At 32.4% G+C, this 19,231-nt stretch overlaps 1 protein-coding gene across 1 annotated transcript; it reads right to left on the bottom strand.

Moving 5' to 3' along the window:
- Positions 1 to 13,354: 13,354 nt before the first annotated feature.
- LOC120213542 lies at positions 13,355 to 14,392 on the bottom strand. The gene is made up of 3 exons (XM_039211654.1): positions 14,217 to 14,392; positions 13,971 to 14,125; positions 13,355 to 13,767 (listed from the first exon to the last, which is right to left on the bottom strand). The coding sequence occupies exons 1-3, from the start codon at positions 14,390 to 14,392 to the stop codon at positions 13,355 to 13,357; spliced, it is 744 nt and encodes a 247-aa protein (XP_039067585.1).
- Positions 14,393 to 19,231: the final 4,839 nt, after the last annotated feature.

The following is a 19,231-nucleotide window of genomic DNA, read 5'->3' as shown; positions in this document are numbered from 1 at the left end:
AATAAATCCTCGATCTAGTATTTCTTGCCAATGATACTTATACTCTTAACTCAATCACAACCAATTCTAATCTCATGTTAATGATGAATTCACTTTTTCATCAATCACTAAAATTTCTAATTTCTCTGCATCTTTCTAAATTAATCTTTTTTTGTGACCATTAACCCAACCTTAATGAAAAGGCAACCAACTCATGCTCAAATTGATCTTAAACTCATTAATGATAATCCTATAATATTCATCATGAACATAAGCTCCAGAATCTTTATCAGACATTTACTATCTTTCTGACTAACACTTGCATCATGACCCATAGGCCTTCCACAATAATAACACTTGTAATCAAGTCGAATTGAATATCTATACTTTAGAATTCATTAATTCATTCTTAAGGTATCTATATAACTTTTCCAAATCTATAAAAATTATTCTCGAGCAGTTGAAACATTTTCCATCTTAAATGAAAGCCTAAATATCCACGTCGTTCAATAAGAAAACAAATTTGTAACAATAACTTCATAGAAGTTAATGCTAAAATCACACTATTAAATAAATTTACTCTTTTTCCTATCATTACGAACTTGACACTTTCAAGTTCTCGAGAATCAAACTCAGTCTAAGAAATAATTCATTGTAGCATGGAATAGGTAGACAATCCATTTTCATAAATTTACCTTCAAAAGGTAACTTTATCAAGTCCATAAAACTTAACATCTATTCTCATTCAAACTCATAATCATTTGATTCACTAATAACTTAACTTTTTTAAACTTTTAGCGGATAACGAATTTACCTCTTTCTCAAATCAACAATGCTTTAAACAATTTAATGCTTAACTTAAATATTCCTCAATTACTTAGGCTTACCTGAAGAAACCTCAGAGTCATCAATAGATTCAGATATCTCATCTAGATCCTCATCGAAATCAACTTCTCTTGTAAACCGTTCAAACTTTTTAATGGATTCCTGAAATGCAGAAACTTCGTTGAATGTTGGGGCATTTCTTCTACAAAGTAGAGGAAAATCCCTAACAGCTTCTACCCTTCTAAGGCGTGATATTGAAGAAATGTTGGATTCTTTTGGGTTGGTTTCAAACTCGACCTTCTTTTCAACATTATCAACTTTCCGACATATGCAAACAATCAAAATAATCATACATTAGTAAAGAGTAACTTTACTCCCTAATAAGCATCATCATAGTATATATATACAACTATCAGTAAACTTTTGACATCCTAGTGGCATGTATGCATTCTTAACAAAAATTAAGACTTATTTCATATCTAGAAATGGCTAAACATGTAGCTCTGATACCAATAAATGTAACACCATTTCCCGTATACATTCCCGTAGACGAGTCACAAATGTCATAACTTTCAAAATATTTTTGTACTTGAAAACCAATAAAATTTTGTTTCTTTAAATAAAACAATTTAATAATATAGTTTATAAAACATTTTTCCAATACATATATATAATAATGTTAAAATCCATCAAACAGTAGTTTAAGTTCGAACATAATATATATTAAATACGTATACTCAAAATAATAATATTTGTTCATATTATCCATATTTAAAATAGCATAAAACGATTCAGTTTTCCCATTACAATATAGTTTCTAAAATAGTGAAACAGAGTTAATAGGACATTCGTAAGTACAAGCCACTAAACTAAGTTAAAATTTCATCCTAGGATGTCTTACTGATATTGTAGTATAATTCTTGACGCTTGGAGTTGCTCTGTACTCTTTACTTATAATCTGACTAAGTACACACTTAGTGAGGCATAATAAAACAAATAAGTCATTTTAAAAACATTAGTAAACCATTATAAGATCAAAATACGATTTATCATATAAAATACATAAAACTGACTTGATAAACCAAGTTTTTGTCAAATAACCTGCTAAACAGTTTTTCGTATGCCTATCATACTTATAAATCAGTACATTCCAAAATATCCTTTCACAGCCTAATGTATGACAAATGAGAATGCAAGGTACACCATAACATGAAACTAACCAATTTCAGAATAGTAATCCCGTAAGACTACCATCCTTGCACATAAAGTGCCATAGTACACAAAGTACTACTCCAAGTACACAAAGTACTCTTGCCATAGTACACAAACTACTACTCCAAGTACAGAATGTACTCTTACCATAGAACAGAAAGTACTACTTCAAGTACAAAAAGTACACAAAGTACTACTCCAAGTACACAAAGTACTCTTATGAAAATGTAATAATGTATTTTTTTAAAATCAATAGATATCCATCTCACACCAAGTATGCCAATTACATACATAGTGCTACAGTACACAAAGTACTATTACAATACTACCTTATTATTGTATTATTTTTGCACCTATAACTCTCCATGTACATACAATAGGCTTTAAAATCCAAATCGCATGTTAAATATTTATTCCAAACCATCAATAAACAATAATTTGCATGAAACACATCCATTAATTTTAGGGCAGTTTATACCCTAAAATCATTCGTAAAAATCATTTCCATAAACTTTATGAAAATAATTCAAATTACGGTAAAATATGCTTTTAAAAAAACATTCGAGGTTGACTCATCACAAGTTGTCCTCATATCATATAAGTACATAACAATTGCACTCACCTTAACACTTTATATATCAAAAGATGGGCCTCACTATGCTCCACGCTAGATCCTTTTATATTCGATTTGCTTTAACTACAAAACTCAATCACAATCTGTACAAAATCACAAATTAATGTTGATACATATGTTAGTGTTATACTAACATAATCACATACCCAAAACAAAATCCATAATATACTTTGAACTTACTTTCTACCAAAATACTTAAGACTTCATAATTCCTTTTAATATTGACACCAACTTTTCCAATTTACACAAAATGGTCCTTCTCCATTTTATCACTTAAATTTTAATACAAAATTTCCAGTATTGAAATTATTACCATCCAATTGCTTTTACAAGGAACAATTACATTTAAGCACCCCAACTATGCGGATATTGCAATTAGATCACCAAGCTTTTCAAACTTTCAAACTGATTATATTTCACATCTTAACACTCATTTCAATTCCAAAATAGTAAATTCCAGTATAGTACATCAACTATTAGATAATTCCATAACCATTCACAATTTTTCCAAAATTGTTGTATTGGTCCCCCAAATTTTCAAGAATTACATAGTGGTCCCCAAATTTTTCTAAGGCTTGTAACATACTTTCTACATCAATTCCATCCCTTTAATATTTATTTACATAATTTTTCTCACTCAACAATACCATGATCGAATGCTTTAACCTTTAAATCTAGATTCTCATGATTTTGCTCGATTTTGATTCGATTCAAGCATGAAATCAACTTTCAAACAACTTTAAAACATCTCTATAATCAAAGCCCTAATCAACTTTCATCAAAACACAAAGTTCTACAATTTCCTCTTTTGGCCGAAAATCATAGAATAATTTCTAGGAAGTTTGAACATGTTCTAATCATATATCAACCTTGAAAATGAATGTAAAAACTCTAAATCATCAAGATTTATCATCAATTTCAAGAACCCTAGTGTGAACACAAACCATAAGATTTCGGGAGTTTTGAAATTAAGCAAGTTGAGCGAGCATAATTGGTACCAAAAGATATTGTTTTTCGAATATATCATTTTTCTATTTCACGGCATAACTTGAAATCCAAATAAAATAAGTCAAAAATGGAAACCAATTTTTTTTTCTCTTGCCTTTGGAATCTCATGGAAAACTTGGAGAAGATGATAACAATTTGGCATGAATTTTAGATAATTTCATGCGAAATTTATCTTTATTTAACTTTAATGAATATTAAATTCATTAAATTGGGAAAAGACCAATTTACCCTTAATGAAACTTCATATTTACCATCCAACCAAGACATATCAACCTTATCATCTTCTTAAAAAAATGGACTGACAAAATCTTACTTTACCGATTTGCTCTTGCCTTTTTTCCAAAAATTATAATCTTACCACTTTAATCCAACGATCCATAATAAACATGGAATTACATCCTAAAATCAAAAGATTTATATTACTTTCCAACTTTTTAAAATGTGGAAATAATAATTTAGGCCTACATTATCATCCTTCATTTTTTGATAGACATTTTTATTCGATTTGATTTACCGAATTTTTCCTCAATCTTCATTGCTTTATAACTTTTAATACAAAACACATATTAAATTTTTTATTCCCATAGAAATGTTATTCTTGAGATAAACTATTTATTTACAAGGCCAAAATGAAACTTTTTTAAATTAACATTTTGGTCCCTAAACTTTTTAAAAGTTTATACTTTCTTCACTAAACTTTCAAAATTTGTATTTTGGTTATTAACTAAATCCATTTATGGAATAAAATTCTTAATGAGAAAAATTACCACTTAGGTCTTTAAACTTTTCCTAATTCTCTAATTTGACCATCAAACTTCCAAAATTTATATTTTGATAACTATCCACAAATTTGGGGTATTACATGAGATTTCTGGCCATGAGAAAGAAAATCAAAGGAATTAGGAGAGTATTTGATTGAGAGAAAATGAAAGTTAACACTAACTTTCGTTTAATAAAATAAAACACTATAATTGGAAGGAAAAGATGAGGAGAATATACAGTGAAATAAGAGTGAAAAATAAAACAATTAAACCCTTGGTATAATTATTTTATGGATTTTTAAGATTTTAAAACTATTCAATTTAGTCACCAATTCTCTTTTTTAAAATATTACAATTTAGTCACCAAGCCAATCCTAAAAATCAATTCAATTATGTTTTGAAATCATATTTAATATTTTAAAAAATCTTTATAAATTATTTATAAAATATTTAATAGTACAATATTTCGAAGATTCCTAAAACATGATATTTTCTTAAATAATGAAAATACCTGATTACTGAATCAAAACTATTGACCTGATTTTCAAGATGTTACACTATGATTAGGTATAATTGATGCACTAATATTTTGCTGCAAGTTGGCGTGATTTTGGAGTCGATTTATGAGATTCAAGTGCTATATGTTAGTGGCTATTCGTTCTTTTATAATGAGCATCGATGATGTTGATTGAAAGTGTAGTGTTGTGAGTATCTATAAGAGACATGAGGAGTAGGTGCATGATTCTATGTTTAGATTGAAATGAGAATTGTGAATAGTATTATGTTGCATTCTAGTATGATAAGCTTGATTAATTGTGTGAATTGTGTTACCTTGTGGTGCATATCCAATTTTGTAAACTATGTTGAAAGCTTATATGAATTTTGTTATGGACAAGTAAAGACACTTTGCTTCTAAGAATTATTGGAGATAGTTCACTATTCTATAAGAGTTGATCATGATAAGGATTCTTAGTTTGCAAAACTATGTTTTGAAATGAATAAGTATATGTTATACATCACTTGGCAACTACTTATGGTGAACTTGAATTAATTTGCAATTATTATTAAAGGGACCTTTGGATATGAAAGGCATGCCTAGGAAATGAGACTTGTGAATATCATTAGGTTGGTGCGTTGAACTTTGATCCGAAATATTGAAGTTAGGACCTATGTGAGTCCAAAAGTAAAATGAGTTGTATGAAGTTTGTTTATCTAACGAGTAGTTGTATTTTGAACAAATGTCATGGTCTTAATTCGAAACATGTATAAGACATGTGTGTAGACTTTCAAGCAAGGTAATTGCGCATGAGTGCATTTGAATTTGTAGCAATATTTATGATGTTCTAAATCATGTTTACATTGTGAAATTTATATCTATAATATGGAATTAAGTATCTATTGCATGGCATACTATATTGACCATTAAATTTTTCATGTGCATTACACTAGAAAGTATAGACACTCGATGAGTTTATTATCTCACACTAGTTGTTTACCATTTTGTAGAGGATTAGTGGTTGCTCTAGTTGTGTAGAGTTGACATTTAGTGGTTATCAAATAACACTTGGCTTTTTAAAAGTATATGTAAACAATATGTTAAGTTTTAGGTAATGTGGGATATATTTTGGGGTTTATTTGTGATATGTGTTGATAAACATATGATACGACCTATAATGAAATAATTGATAATTTGAGTTCTTAATAATATGAGATTGTTGATGCTGATCATTGGTTGTTCATATATGTTGTATGTTGTAAGTGGTGTAGAATTACTCAAAATGATGATAAGTGCTTAAACAAGTGTTTAGAGTGCTTAAACAAGTGACATTATGTGTATATAACATGTTAGAGCCTTAGGATGCATGAAAATACCAAATATACATAAATTGACTAGGTAGTTTACGTAAAAGTGGACCGAATATACAAATATTGACTTTTGATGCCAAATCTTTGTATTATGCGTTGATCGGTGTTGTGATGTGTGCTATATATGTATTCCGACATGTATGAAGTGTTATGAGTATGTTTAAATGTGTATCTAGATCAAAGGATTGATTATATTGAAGTTTGGGGACTTGTTCATGCATGTTCATATGAATTTCTATAATTTTCCAAAAACAAGATCGATACATTCTCTAAAGGATTGATCTCTCATTAAATAGAAGGTTGATGATTGATCCCCTATGAAAAGGGATCGATATATTCGTTGTGTGTTCAATGAAAAATGGTAAAATTGGATTCCTTAAAGTTTCTAAGTGTTCCTAAGTCAGTTTTACCCTATGATTATTCTAGAAGTTTAAAATGGTTTAGAATATGATCTCCTAATTAAACTTCACCTTAATTCAGATTTTCCTAAGATTTGTATTGTCACCCTATGATATAATTAATTACATAATGGATGTGTCAACTACATGATACATGATTGTTAGTGAGTTTTACATTGTTTATGTTTTAGTCTTTAACCTAGCATGTTCAATTAGGTCCCTAATGATGCGTGATTACGTTAAAAATTTGCATGAGCCTAATTGGAAATATGAATTGAGTATAGAAGAAGTCTATTGTTGAATCTTTATGACATTGTGTGTGAAATATAAAATGACTATTATACTCATACACATATATTTACATCTATATAATGAAACATGATGATAAGATTTGTGGTTATACACTGTATTTTATTTCTTGAATATGCTTTGCGTGGTAGATGTTTTCATTGTTTCATCTCTGCTTAGTTTGTATTATTTAGGTTAAGTTTGTCTAATATGGTTCAAAATTTAATGTGCACTCAGTACGCCTAGGTCATAGTACCTGGTTAGGTGTGAAGTGTAACTTTTGGTAGTATCAGAGCTATGGTAATGTGAATGCATGCATGTGTGTTAGGGTATGAAAATGGAAGCCACATTTCCTTAATATGTTTTTCACTTAAGTTATGTTTAATTGTGTAGTTTCTTACTAGTATATAATAGCAATGGCACCGTATCATGCTATCTTAAGGCCTCTTTAGGGTAATTATCCAACCACCGGAGCTAATTCCACACTGATTGAAGGTGGTGTCGATGGACTGTTACTTGAGGTTTCACAATTGCGGCCTCCTATAGAGGTATTAGCCGAGGTGATCGTTGGTGCCTTTTGTTGTGTAGTTCTCAATGCAGCTCTAGTTCATGCACTAGAGCTGGTGAACCATGGGTTAGCTTTAGAGTGTTTGAGAATACTTAGGGCTAAGGCATTTAGTGGTGTACATCGTACGAAGTCGATAATAGTTGAGATTTGGTTTGATAACATTGTGAGGATCCTTGAGTAATTGGGTCACTCAAATGTTGAGAAGTTGGGTTGTGTGACATTGTTGCTACAAGGTGATGCAAACCATTGGTGGTCAATCATTAAGAGATGGAATGTAATTAATCGTTTGACTTGGGTGTTCTTCTAGGAGTTTTCTGCATGAAGTTTCTAGGTACGCAATACACTAACGCTAGGAAGAAAAAGTTTCTTGACCTGGTTTAGGGTAGGATGTCAGTCTAGGAGCGTGAGGTAGAGTTTGTCAGACTCAGTGTTCTATAGAGATTATGGAGACTAAGGTAGATCGGTGCATAATATTTAAAGATGGGTTGAAGAGAGAGATTCATTTTTATCTAGTGATGGTTTCTTATGAGGTGTTCAATACACTGTGGATCAGGTGAGACAAGTTGAGTGCACGTTGGTTGAACTAATTTTTAAGGTCCCGGGTAAAAGGTCGTATGATGTGTTGGGTTCTCAGGGTCATTTGTATAAGAGAGGTCATAATTTATTTATCGCAATAGAGGTGATGGTCATAGTTTTTTATCTAGGCAAATGATAAGGTAGCTACTCTTATTGTTGGTTATAGTAGAAATCCTCTGTGTGGCTTATATGGTAAAAATATGGGAGCAAGTGCTGGCATCATAAGGGAGCCTATTTTCATTGTGAAGTGGTTTGTTATAAGATTCGAGATTGTCCGCAGCAGGCTAAGTATAGAGTTGTTGCATCCCCATCAGATTGTGGAAGTGCTAGATCTGGTGGTGCTGGTCAGCAGGGTCAGTCCCATGGATGTGGTACTCCTAGTGGAGGTAGTGAGCCTGAATGAGTTTTTGCCATATGAGAGCCGTATGATCGTGCCTTTACTGATGTGATCACAAGTACATTTTATTTAGAGCCTTTTCGTTTAATTGCACTGATTGACTCTGGTTCCAGGCATTCGTATATTCTTAGTCATTTAGTGGATCAATTAAGAATATGAGTTAATATTAGTGATGTCGGTATGGTGGATAAGAGAGTCTTGGGTGAAAGTGCATTAGTGTAGTCAGTGTACCAGAGGTGTCCATTGCAAGGTGAGGTGTTTCTAACAGATCTAATGGAGTTGTCGTTTCATAGTTTTGATGTTATCTTGGGGTTGGATTAGCTTCTTGAACATTGAGTACATGTAGTGCTATATTTAAGATGTTTGATGGGGTTGAGTTGTTGATTGTTAGGGAGAGACCTGATTTCCTTTCTAACGTTGTTTCAACATTAGATGCAAGTAAGATTTTGGATTGTGGTTATAATTCTTAATTGGCGTATATCAACAATCAGAAGGGAAATAAGTTGCGTGTTCAGGATCTTCAGACGGGTAAGAATTTTTAAAATGTATTTTTGAAGAATTTTTAGGGTTTCAATCGGATCATAAGATAGAGTTTCACATTGAAACTTAAACTGATTTAGCTCCTATGTCTATTGCTCTCTATCGTATGGCTCCTAAGGATTTGAAGACGCATTTATATAAGTTGCTTGATTATGAGTTCATTCATCTGAGTATTTCACCGTGGGGTGCTTAAGTACTTTTTATGAAGAAGAAAGATGGTATGATGTGCATGTGCATTGATTACCGTCAGTTGAACAGGTTGAGAATCAAGAATTGGTATCCTTTACTGAGGATCAATGACTTGTTTGATCAGTTCTGAGGAGCTAAGGTGTTCTCAAAGATTGATATTAGGTCAGGTTACTATCACTTGAATGATTTAGAACCAGATGTAACAAACATTGCTTTCAGGAGGTGTTACACTCATTATAAGTTCTTGGTGATTCCCTTTAGATTGATTGACTAATGCGCCTATCGCTATTATGAATCTAATGAATAATGTTTTTTGTTTGAACTTAGATGGTTCGTGGTTGTGTTCTTCGATGATATTTTGGTGTATTTATCAACTGAGGAAGAGCAAGATTTGCATCTCCATGCTATTTTGCAAGGGTTACTAAAGAATTGATTGCATGTGAAGTTATCGAAATGTGAGTTTTGGCTTTTGGAGGTGGTATTTCTAGGTCACGTGGTTTTGGTTGATGGTATTCGGGTTGAACTAAACAAGGTTAAGGTGATTGTTGACTGGAAGTTTCCCAAGAGCGCTACTGAAGTTCGTAGTTTCCTTAGTTTGGTTGGGTTTTATCATTGCTTCATTAAAGTTTTTTTCCTGGATAGTTGCTTCTCTGATAAAATTGTTATAGAAGAATGCAAAGTTTGAGTAGATGGATGAAAGATAACATTGTTTTGAGAAGTTAAAGTTTGTGCTAACTGAGGCTCCTATGCTGGTTCTTCAGAGTCGATGAAGGATTTCATAGTGTATAATGATGCATTGATTACTAGTTTGGGTTGTGTGTTGATGCAAGACAGTAGAGTAGTTGCTTATGCATCAAGGCAGTTGAGGCTGCATGAGCTTAATTATCTGACACACGATTTGGAGTATATTATTTATACTCAAAATAAATTATTTATATTGATCACAAGTCTCAAGTGTTTCCTAACTCTATCTGTATGGTGAGAAGTATATTTTTTATATTGATCACAAGTCTCAAGTATTTCCTAACTTAGAAGGAGTTGAATTTGAGACATGGGCGGTGTATTAAGTTGTTAAAGGAATATGATTGTTCGATTGAGTATCATCTGGGAAAGAAAACGTAGTTGCTGATGCGTTGAGTCATAAGTTGAAGGAAGAGTTGAGAGCTTTATTTATGTAATTAAATATTGTTAAAGATATTGCTTTGGTTGTTGAGATTCAAGTTTGATCTATGTCGTCATAACATATTCGTGAGTTGGAACCGTCTGATTAGTTTTTTGGGATTTAAGATTCAGTTGGTTCAGGATGGTTCTGAGAGTAGTTTTTCACTGGATGCAGAGGATGATTTATGTTTTCGAGGTCAATTGTTTTTTCCAGGGGACGCTGATTTGAGAGATGACATTTTTTGGAAGCGCATAATGGTACTTTTGCGATGCATCTAGGTTATATGAGAATGTATAGGGGGATCTTCGTGATTTGTATTGGTGGCTAAGGATGAAGCATGATATTGTCAAGTTTGAAGGTTGATGCTTATTTTGTCAGCGTGTGAAGGTTGAGCATCAGTGTCCTTCGGGTTTGCTCAAGTTGATTAGTATTCCAGAGTGCAAGTGGGAGCATGTCAATAGATTTTTATTTCGGGGTTTCCTTTGAGTGCGTTTTTTCCTCCCGTACGTACGACCTATTCGTTGATGAAGTTAGCTGAATTGTTTATCACAGAGATAGTTCAACTACATGGAGTTCTTGTGTCAATTACTTCAATCGCGATCCTCATTTTTTAGATTGTGGAAGAGCTTACAATAGCCTTTGGGTTCAAGACTTAATTTCAGTACGTTTTATCATACTCAAATACATGGTCAACCTAAGCATGTTATTTAGGTTCTTGGGTCTTGGGAGCAATATATGTCATTAGCAGAGTTTGCCTATAACAATTGTTTTCGATCGAGTATCTAGATGGATCTGTTTGAGGTGTTAAGTGTATATGTTAATTTGAAAAATGGTCTAGAAATTATAAATGCAGGTGCTTTTTCTTATTTATTTGTTCATGATATAGTGATGTTAATCACTCCAATTACCATTACAATAATGAAGAGTTAACATAATTTGTTTTAATCAAGTAGAATCAATCCTACAATAAGGAGTGAGTTTGCAATAAGATCACAACCTACAATAAGGTCTTATCAACCAACAACAAAAGATAAAAAAAATATCCCAAAAACAAAACCAACACGAGCAACCAGCCACTAAAAGGTAAACATTTTAATGTGTAATTTATGTGATTTGAGAAATATGCTTGTAACATTAGATGTTACAAGAATTTAATAATTTAATATATTTTAATTGTTTGATTGTCCTTAACATACACGGTAAAAACATTAGAGTAAAGAAACAAAAACAAGAAAAAGAAAAAATCAATGAACATATGACCAGCTCTAACAAAAAAGATAAACATTTTTAGATCATGGATTTTTTATAGCTGTCCTTTTTTTTATACATAGCAATTTCCATTTTCAACTTATGCTCATGGATTGCCACCACAAAAAATTGGTCTTTTTACCTGTTTAATATAGTCTTGTATGTTTTCAAATATTAGGTTAGTACCTTATATCATATTGTAAAGTTGTATTTTGGCTACTAAACTTGTATTTTTATTTTGTAACTATTTACAAAAAAATAAAACAGTTTTGTATTGTTATAATTAATTGAAAATTACTTGGATTACAATCAATACGATTGCAATATGTATTCTATTGTTAAAAGTTGTTACAACTTTCACACAAAATATAAGACATAAAATACTACAACAACTAACATCATGAAAATTAAACCTAAACCACATTAATATAATGCAATTAACCCGTATTTTGTAGCATACTTCTTTATACAATTTCTCTTGGTTTTGCGATTTTTTAATATTCATCATCAGCTTGTTTTTATCCTCAACACAACAAGTTTCCTTCAACAAATCGATTTCAATCCTTAATTTGCTAATTTTATCTACTAAATTTTGATTCTCTATTTTTATACTTGTTTTTTTTCAAAAAAAATGAAGAAAAATTATGTTCAAAGCAAAACCATGTATGAAATACTCTCCCCCACACTGAATCCATACATTGTCCACAATGTATAAAAATAGATGCTCAAAAACCATAAAAGAATAAGAGTAGAAAACTCCCCTGAAAATGTTGAGCATCAACCACGATATCTGTCACGAGTTGGGGTAAAGGCGATGTGCGTTGGCTAGGTTGATTCTCAGACTGAGCGAAGACGTGGGTCGGGTTGAGTGGAGAGGACGGCTGGTAGCTCGTATTCTTCTGAAGGAGCACATAAAATAAAGAAAAGATAAGACACAATTATATTTAAAAAGTTTCTTTGAATCTTTCTTCTTGAACCAGAAGTGGTGTTGAGTTTAGACGTGGGCACGTCTTATACAAAAACATCTTCTGGATAGTGAGAGACTTTAGAAATAATTCTGCTTTTGTAAGGCGTGCCTGCGGGTTACAAAAATTCATCTTCTGACCTAAAGAGGAAAACAAGATTAATTGTACTCCGAAAAATCAAGGAAAAATAAAAATAAAATTGAAAATAAAAACAACGAAAAATAAATTGAAAAAGGAAAAATTGGGTTGCCTCCCAAGAGCGCCTTTCTTTAACGTCTTTGGCTAGACATTGTAGCTTCTTAATCATCCTAAGTTGGTACTCCAAAATGGTTTGACCAACAGTATGCACCAGAGAACCTTTATAAAAAGGTTTGAAACGATGACCATCAACCTTAAATATTTGACATGTATCCAAACTTTGTATTTCATCAATAGAGAAATTTTTTCTCCACCCAATAGCTTCCTTGTACTCTCTAAGCATTCGAATCAAATTTTCTTCTTCCAAACGAGAGAGTTTGTTGGGAATGATCACAAGAATAGTTTCCTCTTCTCCTAAATATACATGCTTAAGATGATTTGGAAAAGGCTTCGTTTCTAATTTTTGTGCCTGCACAAGAGAAGGAAGAATCTTGGTGTGAGAAAGAGGTGACTCAATATAAGATACATCATACCTCATGGGTTTGATTGATTCTAGTTCTTGGATTGTATCTTGCAAATCAAGATCCAACACAGACTTTTTCATGATTCCCTAAATCCTTCAGAAGTAAAATTCATGTTGAGTGTATCTTTCAACTCGTCATCTTCATTTTGGTCAAAAGTTTCCTGTGCTAAAGGGTCAATAAAATCCATGACAAAAATAGATGACACATCACTAGGACATCTCATGGCATCATAAATATTGAATTTAATAATTTCACCATCAAATTCCATGGTAAGTGTACCATCATCTACATCAATTTTTGTCCTAGCTGTTTTCAAAAATGGTCTTCCTAACAAAATTGATGTTGATTTAGAAGAATCATTTTCTTGCATATCAAGCACGTAAAAATCTGTAGGAAAAACCAATTCATTAACTTGCACCAAAATATCCTCTAAAACTCCCTCAAGATATACATTAGATCTATCCGCAAGTTGAAGAATCACTCCTGTTTCTTTTAAATGACCAACATTCAGAGATGAGTAAATAGAAAGAGACATGATATTTATTAAGGCTCCTAGATCTAACATTGGTCTCTCAATCCTAACATTACCGAGTTTACAAGGGAGAGTAAATATATTTAGATCTTTGCACTCGGGGGTAGTTTTTTCTGGAGGACAACTAAAATATTCTCCCCGATACTTACATTTTCATTACCCTTGAGCTTTCTCTTGTTGGTGCACAATTCCTTAAGAACTTTAGCATATCGAGGTACTTGTTTAATTGCATCAAGTAAAGGAATATTTACCTCAATCTTGTGAAATGTCTTAAGAATTTCTTTCTCTTCTGCTTCTTTCTTGGATTTAGCGAATCTAGAGGGAAAAGGAGGTTATATGACAAATTCCTTCATTTTTCGCTTTTGAGTCCTTTAGGTTGGTCTTTATGAGTTTGAGTATCAATAACTCCTTTTTAGTTTCTTCCTCTAAGGCTCTCCCATGTGCCAATGAACTAGGTTCCTTCAACTCCTTTCCACTTCTCAATGTGATTGCATTAACATTTTGCTTTGGATTAACAATGGTTTGTGAAGGTAACTTACCTTGGGATTCTAACCGACTCACGGAGGATGCCAATTGACTCATTTGATTCTCCAAATTTTGTATGCTTGTTCTTGTCTCTTGCTGAAATTGTTGTGTATTAGTTGCAAGTGATTTGACAATTTCTTCTAGAGATATACCTGGCTTTGAAGAAGACTGCTCAAGTGGAAAACACTGGAATTACGATGGTATTGGTCCATAGCTAAGGTTAGGATGATCTCTCCATCCTGAATTATAGGTATTTAAGTAAGGATCATATTTCCTTTGTGGAGGATCGGGAAACCTTCCAACTGCATTGGCATACTCATAAGAATCATCTTGAAGTGTATGGCACATGTCAGTTGGGTGACCGATCACAACACATATCCCACAAACTTTCACTTGCTGCATTTTTCCTACAACTAGTTGTTGAACAAGGGAGGTGATATGCGATAATTGATGTTCAATGGAGGACGAACCTACCTCATTCACCCTTATTGAAGATGTGTCTTGCCTAAAGCAAAATTGTTGTGAATTGGTGACCATGATGTAGATCAATTCCCTAGCACCGTGAGGAGTCTTATGCACTATGTAACCTCCATTGACTGCATCCATCATCTTCCTCTCTATGGGTAGAAGTCCTTCATAGAAATATTGGATGAGAAGTTGCTCAGAAATCCCATGTTGAGGGCAGCTAGCACACAGTCGTTTGAATCGTTCCCAATACTCATGAAGGGTCTCAGTATCTTTTTGTTTTATTCCACATATCTCCCTTCGAATGCCAACGGCTCTTGAAGCAGGGAAAAATTTAAAAAGAAACATCCTCACCATATCGGCCCAAGTAGTCACAGAACCAGGGGGTAAATAGAAGAGCCATCTTTAGCTCTATCGGATAGCGAGAATGGAAAAGCAAGCAATTTTATTGCTCTTCAATCACTCCTTGCAGTCTTATACTTGAACATACCATGTGGAATTCCTTCAAATGCTTATGAGGATCTTTATTCTCATGTCCATGAAAAGTAGGAAACAAATGAATCAAACCAGATTTTAATTCAAAAGCTACCTCGAAGCTGGGTAGTCAATACAGAGCGGTTGTTGATTCATATTTGGTGCAACCAATTCTCTTAGAGTTCTTTCTTCGTTGGCCATTGTTCCTTCTATTTCAGAATCGTTGGATGAATCAGCCAAGTTGAGTGCAGATTTTGATTTAGGGGATGAAGAATAAGAAGCTTGTTTGTTGCACAAGTTAGTTTATTTTCTTAACCTGCGAGCGGTCTTCTCGATTTCAGGATCGTATTGGAGTTCACCTGCACGAGAAGAACGGGGCATTAAAATATGTCTAAATGACACCAATCCCCGGTAACGATGCCAAAAATTTGGTGGGTGTTGAATCCAACAAATAATAATACTTGCATTTAGAAATATAAATTGTAGTAGCGTTGAATCCATAATGATTGGGTAGACTTATTTTAATGAAAATTAAAGCAAAGAAAAGGGGTTTTAAAATTGAGAAAAAGAAAAAGAAAAAGCAATTATAATCAACTAAGAATTTAGAGAAATCAATATCAAGCAAATATCCAACCAAAGGTATAATTCAAATTGGTTAAGAGAATTGATCATAGATGCAATGATAAAATCTTCTACTCTTCACTAAATTGGTTATGGTTTTTGAGAAGCTCTAACAACCTGTCTCTCCTTAATTTCTTGATAATCAAGAGGATCTCTTTGATTATTTCCCTAGTTAATGAACAACTAGACAAACCCTTAATATTTAATCCACCAACAACATTAATCACTAGAGGGACCACCAATTCTAGCCAACAAATACACAAACTCGATTCATTTAGACTAGGTTACATACCTTCGTATCATAATCATAATCAACCATGTTACTTTACCAATAATATTAGAACGTTTAAACAATTACGGATTTAAAGTTCTAAATGACAATTTATCAACCTGATAATTAAACAATGAGCCCTTTGCACAATCAATCAAGACAATAATTCTTAATAAAAACAAAAGATATATAAATAGCAAAGAATTAAAAGAACAATGAAAATTATTTAGATCTCACAATCCTTGAAGAACCAAAACTTCAATTATCCTCCAGTTGGAACAAAAGTATTTAGCCACTCATAATTGAAAGAACAAAAAACTTAAAGAAAACTTAATGAAAAACTTGATGTAAAACTTCATGCCCTAGCTCCCCTTTTATAAGGATTTTTCTACTCTAGATAAGGAAGTTTCTCTTAAAGAAAATCCCACAAAAATAGGAGTTTTAAATGCTCTCATCCTTCTCTAAAGATAAGAATAATTCAGAAGAGTCTTCCAGCCGTCATTAAACTCTTTTTCCCTTGTAAATTGGTAACCCTAATTTAGGGTTATACAGACTGGTAAGGCACGCCCATGCCTTAACTGAAGACTTCTTCTGCGATAGCTCAGGATGAATAAGCCGTGCTCACGCCTTATGTGAAAACCTCTTATGGTCTTGCCAACTTATTGAATTCTGATTTTTCTTCCTTAATTTGGGGATTTTGTGAATATCATGCTAATCATTAGATTTTGAACTTGTTTTATCCAAATCTTCAACTAATCCAAAAAATACGAAATATAATCAAATCCATGATTTAAGCAATTTTAGTTATTCAAATATGAGGAAAATTTCATATAATATATGTTAATATGCATCTTATCAGTTGATTTTAAACATGATTGCTCTATGATATTGTTGTCTTAAATACAATTCAGATAACTATGTTTTATGATGCGTGTTATTTACCAGTTTTGGATTTATGCTATGCATTTGGCTTTGGAATTATGTAAATATACTTACATTTGAATCGGATCAGAATTCATATATGTATATTTCGATGCCATGACACATTAGGATGAGATTGATAGGGGATGTTGAGTGCATTCACTCGACAGGGTGAATGTTACTTCAGATTTAGTGACCTCTGCCTTTCTGGTGGCCCTACTTCGGATGGTGTGTTGTAGTTAGAGTGGTTCTAGGGAATCTGTTCTTCGGATGGTGTAAGGCATATAGGTGCTTATTCATTTGCATATTAATCTGACTATGAATATTTATGTTGAATCAAATTATGTTGACTTGTTATGTGAGATTTGTGACTGATGCACTTTAGACACACACTAAGCGTAATATCTTACACCCTTATAGTTTCTTTTTCAGATACTTGTATTTAGGCGAATCGATACGTGAAGAGACCATTGTTCTTTGATAAAACTATTACATACAATATGAACGTTATTTGAATTTCTTATTTCAATTATTATTCATATTATTGTTTTGGGGATTATTATTATTATTGTTTTTATAATTTTGGACTTTGATCATTACAATTAATTTTTGAGAATTGTTTATACATGTTTTGAATATTTATTATTTATATTGGATTTTCCTCAAATATTTATTTAAAATAAAATTATGAAGTTTTAACTTGTGAATGATTTCTTTAATTCAAATAATAGTTTTTGAGTTTTAAATCAAAAATAGTTTTCTTGATGGACAATTTACAACATGGATTATATGGATCCGACCTATTTCTTCTAGGCCAGGTTAAAAGGGTTACAAAATATGTTGAAACATTGTGCAAAACATGATATTATTCATGAAGTGATACCACTATACTATCCTAAAATAAATGGAGTAGCAAAGTGGAAGAATCAAATCTTAAAGGAAATGATGAATGCAATGTTATGAAGTTTTGGTTTATCATAGAACATGTGGGGGAGGGAGAAGTTGTTCTGTTAACTAATTACCATTTTAAATGAGATTCCCAGAAGGAAAACGAAAGACACCATATGAGTTATGGAAAGGTCGAAAACCTTCATAAAAAACACTTGAAAATGTTGGGGTGTCCTGCCAAGGTAATGACCTCATTACCAGAGCAAATGAAAATAGGTCCTAAATGATGGATTGTATTCTCTTTACTTATTCAGAACATAACAATGTATATCGATTTCTTGTGTACAAACCAAAGAATCATGAGGTTCACAAGAACATGATATTGGAATCAAAGAATGCCTCATTCTTTGAAGATATATTCCCTTGTAAATCTAGATGCTCAACAAGAGGTTGAAATAGAGATATTATCATGATGAAAATGAGTGTGGAAAATGTGCATTAGGAAATGAAATCCTATTTTGTTGACATACTCATTAAGTAAATATGTTTCACATTAGGAAAAAGATTTGTGTCATGGAAATCTTCAAGAAAACGATTATAACTAGATCCACAATGAAATTTGAGTTTATAGCTTTAGACAAGTCCGGAGAATAAGCTAAATGACTTTAGATTTCTTGGAGGATATTCTTGAATGGTTGAAGCTTGTGCCCATAGCATGCATATATTGTGACTAGTGTAGAATTTCATGAGTAATGGTAAATCGAGACCTATACTTTGTCAATATGATATCATTAAACAACTAATCTCAAATGGAGTTATCTTTATTGATTTTGTAAGATTAAAGGATACCATATAGATCTACCAACCAAAGGGTTAAATCAAAATCAAGTTTGAGAAAACAACGAAAGGAATAAGACTAAATTAGGTTATGTGAAGGAAAACACTACGTAGTTGACTAGAGATCTCAAGATCTAGGTTCAAAGGGACAACCTAATTACATAAACCATGTGCAATCACTGTGGGGTAGCTTATCCTAAGTTCTTTCTTTTGATGCAAATAGTGAACAAAATGGTATAGTTTAAGCAAAATTTGTAAAGACCATTGTGTGCTTCGATGAGCCAAATAACATAAGTTACCTATGTCAGAGTGAAGTGTGCCGCTTTTAGGAGATTATTTGGCATAGTTATTTCAAACTTGTGCAGAACTGGGCAATGTTCGCGACTATATGAACATGCCCATGACAACTAAAACTCTTG

This window comes from Hibiscus syriacus, unplaced genomic scaffold (genome assembly GCF_006381635.1).
Source record: "Hibiscus syriacus cultivar Baekdansim isolate YM2019G1 unplaced genomic scaffold, ASM638163v2 tig00110029_pilon, whole genome shotgun sequence".
In the NCBI taxonomy this organism is placed as follows: Eukaryota; Viridiplantae; Streptophyta; class Magnoliopsida; order Malvales; family Malvaceae; genus Hibiscus; species Hibiscus syriacus.
This window is presented reverse-complemented; position numbering and strand designations above follow the sequence as displayed.